The 11671-nt window shown below is 45.7% G+C and overlaps 1 protein-coding gene across 1 annotated transcript; it reads right to left on the minus strand.

The window, feature by feature from the left end:
* Positions 1-2407: 2407 nt before the first annotated feature.
* Positions 2408-4404, minus strand: adra2a (adrenoceptor alpha 2A). The gene has a single exon (XM_069899474.1). The coding sequence runs from the start codon at positions 3740-3742 to the stop codon at positions 2513-2515; it is 1230 nt and encodes a 409-aa protein (XP_069755575.1). The 5' UTR covers positions 3743-4404; the 3' UTR covers positions 2408-2512.
* Positions 4405-11671: the final 7267 nt, after the last annotated feature.

The following is an 11671-nucleotide window of genomic DNA, read 5'->3' on the forward strand; positions in this document are numbered from 1 at the left end:
GCCAAAAGACAGTAGATTCCATGTAGGTAAAACATGAAAGTCTGCCGACAATGTGGTTGAAGTAAAATCACAACGCTGGAGAAACTCAGCAGGTCAAACAAGGTACTTTATATAGCAAAGATACATAACCAATGTTTTGGACTTGGACAAAAATGTGAGTAGGCACTCGAACAAAATGGTGGGAGGGGGAGGAGGGGCAGGGGAGGAGCACAATCTCAAAGGCAAAAGGTAATAGGTGGATAAGGGAGAGAGGGCTCTCCAGCAAGCAGGGGGAGGAGGGATGGCTCTGTGAATTGAGAGGGAAGGAGGTGGAGAGCTGGAAGAAAGAAGACAGGGGAAAAGGGATGGAGAGCAGAGAGTAAGGTAGCAGAGACTGGAGAGTTGATGTTAATGTCATCCAGTTAGGTAGTGCCCAGACGTAAAATCAAGTGTTGTTCCTCCAATTTTTGGGTGGTCTTGGTGGGATAGTACATGAGGCCATGGGCAGAGATGTGAGCATGGGAGTGGGACTTGGAATTTAAATGGTTGGCCACTGGGAGCTCCCTGTCATTGATGCAGACAGTGAAGATTCCAAAGAATTGTAGCTTTCAAGACCAGAATCAATAGTTCAGGTAAGCTATCAAAAATCTGAAACTAATGTGGAGAAATTGTTTTTACTTTGGGGTCAGCCTTCGTCTAATATGCGGAGAAGCTAAATGACCTGTTAGGAACAATGCTCTAGCTAAATAGGAACTTGCTGCCCTCTAGAATTCGGTTAGTTCTTGATCCCACACCCACCTGATTCACTATTGGAGGCAAACATTTCAACCACTCTCCTGGCAAGTTCAACCTCAATTATCCTGCATCCTCAGCACCTCCTCTTTCTCCTACCTGCCTTGGCCTGAAAATCCTCCTCAAGACCTTTGTCTTTTGGCTACCTGATGGTTTAGCTTCTCAACTTGTGCATGCCATCAAGAACCCTGAAAATATTCAGACTTGTCTTTCTACATGTGAGAGGCAGCAGGGAAAAGGCTGAATTGTTAGTCCACATCAAGTCAAAGGCAGGGTTGAATTTCATTCTAATTCACACGTTGAAATACACAACATTTTCAGAGAGAAAAAGAGGGAAATGGCTAAATGCCTGGAACTAGATTTTCTGTGCTGTTCGCCCAAAGTGCAGCTATTTTCACATGTATTTATTCCATAGCATAACTAACCTTGCAACAAAACATATTCGACTTAACATGGGAGACGGCAGATACTGAAATCTGGGCAAAACCCTTTCATTAGGACGTTCCCAATGGCAACATCCCCAAAGCTGGGAAAAGATTCCAGCCCGAAAGGTTAACGATATCTTGAACAAGGCCTCAGTCCTGAAACATTGGTTGTATAGGATATAGACTAACCTCCCGGACGCTGCAAGACCTGATGAGCTCCTCCAGCAATTTTCTGGGTTTTTTTTCCCCCTCTAAGACAAGAGATTGCAGACTTTCGCGTTTCTTTTAAACTGATGCCACTGAGTTGCTCCAGAATAGTCTTGGATATTCGATTCAACGTCAAATTCAGCTCCAAAGTAAAGCAGACGGTCGATTTTGGCCGCATCGTCACTCGTTAACGTTACACCCGAATCCTCTCCTCCTCAACCAGACTCGTCCACCAAACTTCCCTCATATTGTACCGCCCCCCCCCCTCGCCACGTTATCTAGGGTCAAACCGAGTTACCCTCCCTACGCCCATCGAACACCCCCGCAATGTCAATCAGACTAGAATGGATTCGATGGCACGAAAGTCTGACTGATGAGAATCAAAGTATTAACTCGTCAGGTGCACGTTCGAATCCGACAAACGAGGCAAAACCACGGCATTTCAGAGAGTTCGGCGAGAGGCAAAATATGACTCAAGTTTTCAGTTGTCCGAATCTTCCGCTAAACAGATAAAAAGTTTGTTAAACGCAAGAACTGCAGACGCTGGGAGTTTTGAGCCAACAATGAGGTGCCGGAAGATCTCAACGGCTCAGTCAGTGTCCGGGTGGAGAAATGGTCAGTCAACGTTTCGGGTGTGGGCAACCCTTTTATAGAGAGTCGCACCTCTACCCACGGATGCTGCCTGAACCCCCCCCCCCCCCCAGTTCTTCCGGCAGCTCACTGTTAGTAGATCGGCGCAAAGGGCATACCAACACACCTTACCCCGTGTTGAGACACCGCATTAGCATTGGGTCGATCCGATACCAATTGATTGATCCTGGTCAACAGATAGTCTCGGGCCGGGCGAGTGGTTACTCGTCCTACTTTGGGGTTGAAAGGAATCGGGAAAGGGTGGGCAGACCGAGTGGCTGGGACCTAGAGAGGACTCTTGATATGAACCGGTTGCGTTGTGTCTCGGGGTGATAGCTACCGTCTGGATGACCAACAGACTTTAATGCAAAATAAAAAACACAACATTTTCCTTTTTATTCAGCAAACTCACATTATTAAACAATAAAGAAAGTTCGAGGAGAAAGGGCCCACACCCCCTCTCTCTGCATGAGCATAGTTCAGACTTTTTGAGCCCTGCTGCTGGTCCTGCAGAGGATCTTTTTGAAAGCCTTCCTGAAGTCGTGATTAAAGACAGTGTAGATGAGAGGGTTCAGAGAGCTGTTGCAATAGCCGAACCAGAAGAAGAATTTGAATAGAGTCTCGGGCACGGGGCAGCGCTCGGCGCAGATGGCGGTGAGGGAATAGGTGAAGAAGAAGGGGAACCAACACACGACGAAAACGCCGATCACCACCGCCAGCACGAAGGTGAACCTCTTCTCGCGGTTGTGCCGTCCTTTCCAGCGGCCCGACTTGGGGCTGCCCCCGTGCTCCGGTCTCTGCAGCCCGCTCACCGCCTTGCCTTGCACCGACTGCACCACCCCGGTGGCTTTGGCCCGGGGGCCCGGCTTGGCCTCGGCCGTACAGTGATTGTCCTGGCGGTCGGAGGACGAGGAGTCCTCCTGTCCCAAGCCGTTGACCTGCGCCACGTTGGTCTGGGCCGCTTTGCTGGCGCCGTCCTGGTGTCCATTCGTGGGTGGCCCGGGGCGCACTCCGTTTGGCCGGGCGTTGGGTTTCTTGGCCGGCGGTTGCCTGGTTCTCAGCTTAGCGATCTGGTAGATCCTCACATAGACCAGGATCATGATAATACACGGGGCGAAAAAGGAGCCGATGCAAGAGGAGATGATGTACCATTTCTCGTCGTTGATCTTGCACTGAGGGTTCTCGCGGAGACCGGTCTCCTTACCAATGGAAATGAGCGGAGGGAAGGAGATGACGGCGGCGATCACCCACACCGTGACGATGATGCCCTTGATCCTTCTGGGAGTTCTCTTCAGGTTGTACTCGATGGCCTGGGTAATGGACCAGTACCTGTCCAAGCTGATGGCGCACAGGTGCACGATGGAGGACGTGCAGAACAAGACATCCAAGGCCAGATAGATCTCACACCAAACCCGGCCGAAATACCAACAGCCCATCAGTTCTTTGGCCAGGGAGAAAGGCATGACCAAGGTGGCCACCAGGATGTCGGCGGACGCCAGCGAGACCAGGAAGAGGTTCTGGGGAGCCCTCAGTCCCCTGCTGGTGAACACGGCGATCACAACTAGCACGTTGCCGAAGAGAGTGGCCACGATGATGAAGGCCACCACTGAGGTCAGGGTGACGGCCGCCTGCACCGAGTACGCCTGCACATCTGGCGGCTCGGTGATGTTACAGCTCCAATTGCACGGGCTGGCTGCCGGCACCGCCATCGGTCCCCTCGCTAACCCATCCACTTCTGGCCACTTTAGCAGGAATCACACCGTCGGCGGTAGCTGCAGCCAACTCAACTTGCAGAGCGAGTCTGTCCCCTCCATCACCCCGGTGCTCAGCGCCAGTGACCTGGAAAGGCGGTCCCCCGGACTCCGGAGAGAGAGAGGGGGGCGGGGGGTGGCAGGTGTAGAGTGGGAAGTTTGCACTCACGAGGACAAAGCGCAGTCCGAGTTCAGGCAGCGCCAGGCGGAGTCGAACCAGCGGCAAGCAACACCTTGTCAACACGAGCTGAGGTCCGCCGTCCCTTTATATAGCCCCGGCGCCAGTGATGTGATGCTGGGCAGTGATCGTCAGGGCACCACGTGGGCGTCGTGTTGGCTTCAAAAAAAAAGCAGAGAGTTGGGCGGAGCAGGAATCCGATCTTCCGCCGGTTCACGAAGCCTTCGGTGGGCAAGGAAGCACCGTGCGCACAGGTTGGGCCAGCAGCGAGCTGCCAACGCTTAGGGGGTCGATGTCACTGAGACCGAGGCCGTCTCAAACTCTTGTTCATCCCGCCAGAGTTGGATTAAGAGTGGAGTCGGTAACTCCGCCTGCGGTTGACAGGACCTGACTGTGTGACCTGCTGAAGCAGGAGAGATGATACGTCCAGTAAGGCTGTAGGAGGAGAGCTGTGAGACAAAGCTGGTTCTGTTTAGCAAGATTAAGATAACATCGCCGAGAGAGAAATAGTGGAGTAAAAACATCATTAAAATGTACTGGAATTTCAGAAAGTCTAAACTATCGCGGTACAATCAGCCAACACTGTCGTTAGAGCTTGAGCCCTTCACCACACCTTGATGAAGGGCTCTTGCCCGAAACGTGGCTTATGTATCTTTAGCTTTGCTATTTAAAAAAGTGCACAGCTGAGTTTCTCCAGCGTTGAGTTTTACTAACACTGTACTTAAAGGTACAGTGCCCGGAACAAGGCGAACCCCTGAATATTTTAAGCCCACTTTTCCGTGCTGTTTTAGGACATCAGTTTGCACTGGACCCGTATTGCCTGTCCAGGGTTGCATGAGAATGAATGGACAAAGAGAGTGGGGGCGAGTTCTTGTGGTTTTGCTGCGCGTTTTATAACGCAATTTGAGATCTTGGGAGCGAATCGCAAACAGTTCCGAGAGCCCGTTGTTTCCAGCGACCCACCTTTGTCTTGGGGAGGTGTAGAAATATCATAGGAGAGGGGCTGGATAACTGACTGAAGATACACCACTAGGAAATGGTTGGCTGTTTTCTTTCTCTGTGTTGCAATGTTCAGATCGTGTGGCGCACTGGGGTGTACCAGGAGCAGTACTGCTTTACCACTGGCGGCCAGCTCTTCGGGTGGTTGGCGGCTCACGTTAAACAGCGGGCCGAGCAGCATCTGGGGCGGCAGAAGAATGCTCGGGGTTCCAGCCGAAACTTCAACCTTCCCTTGGCCTGACCCACGGAGTTCCTGCAGCCGTTTGTTTGGGTTTTATTTTGCTCCACATTCTGCAATCTCCTGTCATGCTAAACGCATTCGCTTTGTCCTTATTTTATATTTATTCTAAGAATGGTTGGTCCATAATTGCATTGAAACGCTCCAAGTCAATGAGCAACGCTGCAACTGCAGCCTCCCACCTATGGTGGTGCTCCAGTGCCTCCACTGGTCAAATAGTGCAACTACACCGCATCACTGACTTGAATCAATCAATGTCCAATTACTTCGATGAAGGAGTAGCGAGTTCTATGTCGGAAATTGCTGACCTCAGCAGTTGGGTGACACGGCAGGTGGTACAGACGAGGTTGTGGTTCTCTCTGGATTCCGGATGCAGACGAGAATATTCTAAATTGTGGAAAGCGCCGAGAGAGTGGATGAGGGGAGAGGTTTAGAGGTTCTTGTACAGAAATCAAAGGGCGTTGGTGAACAGCTATTACCCATTAAACTTCCAAAGAATAAACTTTATTTCAGGGGAACTAGGGTGTAAGGATGAGGTTGTGCCTGCATGAATGAACGCCTTCAGTTCTGGGCAGTTTAGGAATACGTGATCGTTTCAGTGGAAAAGAATAAAACACAAACTCGGAGAAAAGGAGCAATGATCATTTTTCTCAAGTTACAATTGGGTCTAGAGCAGTGATTCTCAACCTTCCCTTCCCACTCACATTTCTTTGGCTTGGCTTCGCGGACGAAGATTTATGGAGGGGGTAAAAAGTCCACGTCAGCTGCAGGCTCGTTTGTGGCTGACAAGTAATCCCTATGCCATCGTGCTTAAGGTGGTATGTGAGTAGGAAGGGAAGGGAAGGTTGAGAATCACTGTTCTAAACCCAATTATTACCGAAATATCTTACTTGAGAAAAATTGTCATTGCCCCATTTCCTTTGGAGCTATGAAACCGTGCACATAACAAGTCAATTAGGTACGATTAATACAGTGGTTTTCAACCTTTTTCTTTGGACCTACATACCACTTTAAGCAATCCCTTGCTAATCACAGAACACCTATGGCATAGGGAGTACTTGGTGGTATGTGAGGAGAAAGAAAAACGTTGAGAACCACTGAGTTAAAGTTTCAGACCGGGATCCTTGATGAAGGGTGCCATCCCGAAGCATCAACCGTTCTATTTCTCCTACTGATGCTGCTCGACGTGCTGAGTTTCTACCAGATCCTAGTTTCTCGTGTGTCTCCAAGCTTGGAGATACATTACCTTAATGAGATGTATCGCTCAAATACAGTACAACTCCTTAAGGAATCATGTTTAAGATGGTTAAAGGATTTTTTTTTAAAAGACGGATTTTAAAAAAAATGCAGGAGAATGGAAAGACTTCGCATTTAGAGTGTAGGAAACGTTGAATTAAAAGCAGATCGTGCTGGAAACAGCATTTTTATTTGTTTTTGTTTAAGCCTATCGATGTCTACATCTTTTTTCAGTCACAGAGAAAACCTGGACTCGTTCCCCTCAAACAGTTGCTAATGCCGGGCACCAGGACTCTCACTTTTGCACTTTTTATTTTTTTTCCTCTTTTGTTTATATTTCTTGATTTGTTTACTTGTGGACGTGTGTGCAGGGATTTTTTTTTTTTTGCACCATCAATAAGCGGTAATCTGCCTGGCCTGCAGGAATCAAAATGTCATGTATGCACTCTGACAATAAATCCAAAATCAATTGCAACTTCCAAAAACTGAGGCTGTTTTTTTTTTTGTCCTTGGGAATGTTTGGGCATTCATTTCATTGTGCAACATAACAGGATTTGGTGCAGAATCCTGCAAAATAGGTACGAGATACAGATCAGCCATGAATGGGAAACCAAAATAAATTTATAGATCCTGGAAGATTGAAGTAACCACTGAAAATGTTGGAAATACTGAACCAATGAGAGATCATCTGTGGAAAGGAAAAGCAGAGATTGACCTCAAATGTTACCTCCTTTTCCTGACCTTCTGAGTATTTCCAGCAATTTTTTTTGTGCTTTCTTTGCAGATACTGACAGTAGGTTTGAAGGTTGATTTTTAATTGAAACGAGAATCTGCATGAATGTATTTCATAACAAGTTTTCTGCCTTACAGTTAGCGCAAACCTCTCTCTCTCTCTCTCACACACACACACACACACACACACACACACACACACACACACACACACACACACACACACACACACACACACACACCTCCCCAACCACCCACCCCTGCGCACAAAGCACCCGTGCTCTTTGAGGAGCATATCTTCCATCTCTGGGCAACAATGAAGAAGGAGCAGCACTGTCTTGCATTGTGGCAAGATTACCCCTATTTTCACCATCTGATGGACTGTGATCAAAGTGTACATTGCATGGTGCATAAAATACAGATTTAACTTTTGCTAATCAAAGCTATGGGCCACCTCTGATGGTTTCTATATAATTGACCATAATTTGTTTACAATAATGAATCCATCTTACAAGCAATTGAATATTTTAATTCGCACGAGATATTTCATAGTACCATGATTTTACATTTTTAAAGAAGCAAACCACCCAGAGGGCAGCCCACATCTTGAATGAAATGATGAGAGGGAGCTATAGAAGCGGGTCCAATTGCAATATTCAATTTGGACAGATACATGGAGAGGAAGATGGGGCCCAAGCGTAGACAAATGGGTCAAGACCAGAATGCCAACTTGGTTCGGCGTGGACGAATCGGGTTGAAGGGCGTTTTCTGATGATTTTTGACTCTGACACTGTTTCTTCATGCTGCAAGGATTTATGATTAAGCTTATACAGATGTACAATTAGAATTTACCGATAGGCTACACCTTCAGACAATATCCCACTCTGTACAGTCTGTCAACACAAAACTTTCCACTCCAAGTGAAGAATTTTAAAGTGGGCACTCTCCTCATGCCAAAAAAAAACCCAAATCTAAATTAGCATTAATAAAGAAAATAATTCATTAAACAAGTGATTTCGTAAAAGCTGCAAAAAGACGCATTTACGTTAAGTGGGAAATGTCAGCCTGTAATACGCAAAGGTGGTGGAGAAACTCAGCAGGGTCGAGCAGCATCCATGGCAATTAACGTTTCAGGCCTGGGCCCATCGTCGGGAATGTGGAAAAAGGAGACGCCGGAATAAAAAGATCCGAGAGAGAAGGGGGGGGGGGGGGGGGTGTCAACCTAATATATGCAAGAAAGATTCTAATGGTACTCAAAGTTAGATTTTGAAATGGATTTTCCATTAGTATGAGCAAACATCTTAATTGCTTCAGATTTCCATAGCAAGTTTATTAAATTCTGTGGAACCATGCACCTGGTAATAACCAGTTTAATAATCCTACATGTACATTTTCTTCAGTATCACAGTTACCAACCATATGTGAATATATATTATATATATGTACAACCTGCAGCAAAGCTCAAATCTTTGCTATTTCTGTATGTTGTAATGAACTGATATATAATCTATTCATTCCATTACTAATGTTTACTAGTAATTAGAGCACTGGATCAAGCACAACTTTCTTGTAATGGAAACAACCAACTATAATAAGAAGAAAAAAAACCTGCAGATACTGAAATTCTGAAACCAAGGAGGAAACGACAGGGAGCATCCGTGGAAAGAGGGTTGGAGTAAACATTTCCGTTCGTCAAAACTCAGTTGACGTTCATTATGTTTCTCGATCCACAAATGCACAAATATCATGCTAAGCGGCTCCGGCATTTCGTGTATTTTTAAAATCACAACCTACCTTTTCTACAAACGCGTTTATCTAAACATTCCTATAAAATCGTATCGGATGGGTCCGTGGAACTTGTCAAGGCTCCTGACAGAGTTTGAGTGGCACGGCTGTTCGCGGACCGCTGGGACAGCGCCAGCGGTCGGGAACGGGGTATGAACCCCGCGCTGTCTGTCAGGAGTTTGCATGTTCTCCTCCTGTCTGTGTGGGTTTTCCCCAGGGGCTCCCTCCGTTCGAAACGTACCGGGTTGGTAGTTTAACCGGGTGTAATTGGGCAGCACGGACTCGTGGGCCGAAATGGCCTCATACCGTGCTGTTTGTCTACATTTAAACTGCTTAGAAGCGCTGTTTCTAGCGTCTGGACCCACTTTGGGGGCCCGGACCGGTCCGTTGACTGACCATGGATGGGCTTGTTCGGCTGAGTCCTTCCAGCATCTGCCCTTTTGTTTCTGCTTCCCCCACCCTCCTCCCCTCACCACCCCTTCTTCCCCCCAACACACCCCCCCCCCCCACCCCATCTCTCAATATGATCCGGTTTGTTTTCGCGGACTTGCCAAGTCAACATCAAATATTCCCACCTCACACTGAGGAATTTCAATTGAGAGAAAGTAATGCTTTCGGCCGCTGTTTGTCAGGACAATCGCGTGGGAAATGGTCGTTCCAGTGACCATCAGGGCACATAGGACAAAGCAGCGGTCAATGTCATGCCCAGGCGAGGGTCAAGCGGCCAAAGGGGCGAATCCTGCCCTCCCAGTGTGCGACCAAGGAATCCGAACGGTGCCCCCGAGAATGCTGGCCTGCACAAGGTGAGAACAATTCCAAATTTATAATCTCCATCTATAACAGTCTGAGTGCACCCAGAGACCGTTTGCGTCCGATTATGGTGGTGGTGGTGGCGGGGGGGGGGGCGCCGCTGTAATGGGTGGTGCCGCGAATCTGGGCAATCTCCAGGCAGGGAACAGACAGAAAGATGGAAAATCAGGTCTGAAAACAATTTAGTGTCCCATTTATACATAAACTCTCCTGCTATCTTTTCACCTATTGCATGTGTCCAATTTGTGCCCATGCGCTGGGGTGGGGCTCCCTCAAAGAGTGAGGCAATAAAACTGTGGGCCACCAAGTAATATTTTTAAAAATCTGGCAATTTCAAAAACCCCAATTTATAATCCCAAGTCAATATTTCCATGGAGATTCTAGCCACTTTTCCATTCTACAGGAACTTGCTGACACACCTATTGAGCAGTTTGAAGAAGCCCTGGAAGAATGGAATGGGTAATGTCTGAAATATATATTCTTCATCCTTTACCCTCATCCCTCTAATATCCTCATTTTGTCTAATAGCCTGTGCTAACGGTTCTATACCCAATGCAAATAGGGCTGGTGACAATGGGCAGCCCTGACGAGTTGATCGAGTCAATTTAAAAGCTAAAGATGTCACCACCCTAGCAATGGGGTTCATATATAAGGCCTTAGCCCAACCAATAAAGAAAGGGCCAAATTAAAATTTTTCTAATACCATAAATAAAAAGTCCCATTCAACTCTATCAAAAGCTTTTTTGGCATCTAATGCAACTACCATAGGATGATTAGGTTGCCGCCAATATGCATTGATCAAAGTAAGCAATCGAAGTATATTATCTGAGCCATTTCTATTCTTAATAAAACCTGGTTGATCAATATGAACTAAGTTAGGTAAATATTTAGCAGGTCTATTAGCTAATACTTTTGCCATAATTTTATATTCTACATTCAATAAAGAAACAGGCTATATGAAGATACCTGTTAAGGATCTCTGTCTTTTTTTGGGATAACAGTTATTAAAGCACTTGAACATGTTTCTGGTAAAATCTGATCTTCAGTAACTTGATGTAACACTTCCCCAAATATATTAGAAAATTCATCATAAAATAGTTTATAGAATTCCACAGGAAACCCATCATCTCCTGGGGACTTACCATTAGGCATTTCCTGAATAGCTTCCTTGATTTCAAAATCCGGAAATGGAGATTCCAACTCCTGAATATCTTTCTCATCTAGTACCAGTAACGTAAATTTAGATAAGTAAGAATCATATACTTCCCCTCAGAAGTATATAATTTTTGATAAAATGAATAAAACTGGTAATTAATTTCCTGAGGCTTATAGGTAATTATTGAATTCTTCTTAACAGCATTAATAGTCCAAGATGCCTGTTCCACTTTCAATTGCCAGGCAAGTACCTTACGAGTCCTTTCCCCCAACCAACTCATAATAATGTTGTTTAGATCTATTAATTAAGCACTCAAACTGGTAAGTTTGTAAAGTATTATAGCGTAATTTTAACTTTGCTAATACAGCTTTTTTATCTTCTGTTATATCTTTCTGAAAATCTTTCTCTAGTTCAGTAATCTGATTTTCCAACTGTAAAAAATATAAAATTAATCTATTTTCAGACGATGTGTTGATATATTTGATAGAGCCTGAGAGATCGTTGAAACAATTACAGGAGTGTTTATCAAAATTTGGAGAATTGTCAGGATATAAAGTTAACTGGGATAAAAGTGAAATTTTGCCAGTTGGAGTAGAAGATTATTCTGAATTTTAAAATATTACAAAATTAAGATAGACGAATAAAATCAAATACTTAGGTGTGTTTGTGGACAATGACTATCAATCGTTATATCAATTAAATTATGTACCTATATTGAGGTGGATTAAAGCAGACTTAACTAAATGGAAAGAT

The sequence above is a fragment of the Narcine bancroftii genome, chromosome 10 (assembly GCF_036971445.1).
Source record: "Narcine bancroftii isolate sNarBan1 chromosome 10, sNarBan1.hap1, whole genome shotgun sequence".
Classification (NCBI taxonomy): Eukaryota; Metazoa; Chordata; class Chondrichthyes; order Torpediniformes; family Narcinidae; genus Narcine; species Narcine bancroftii.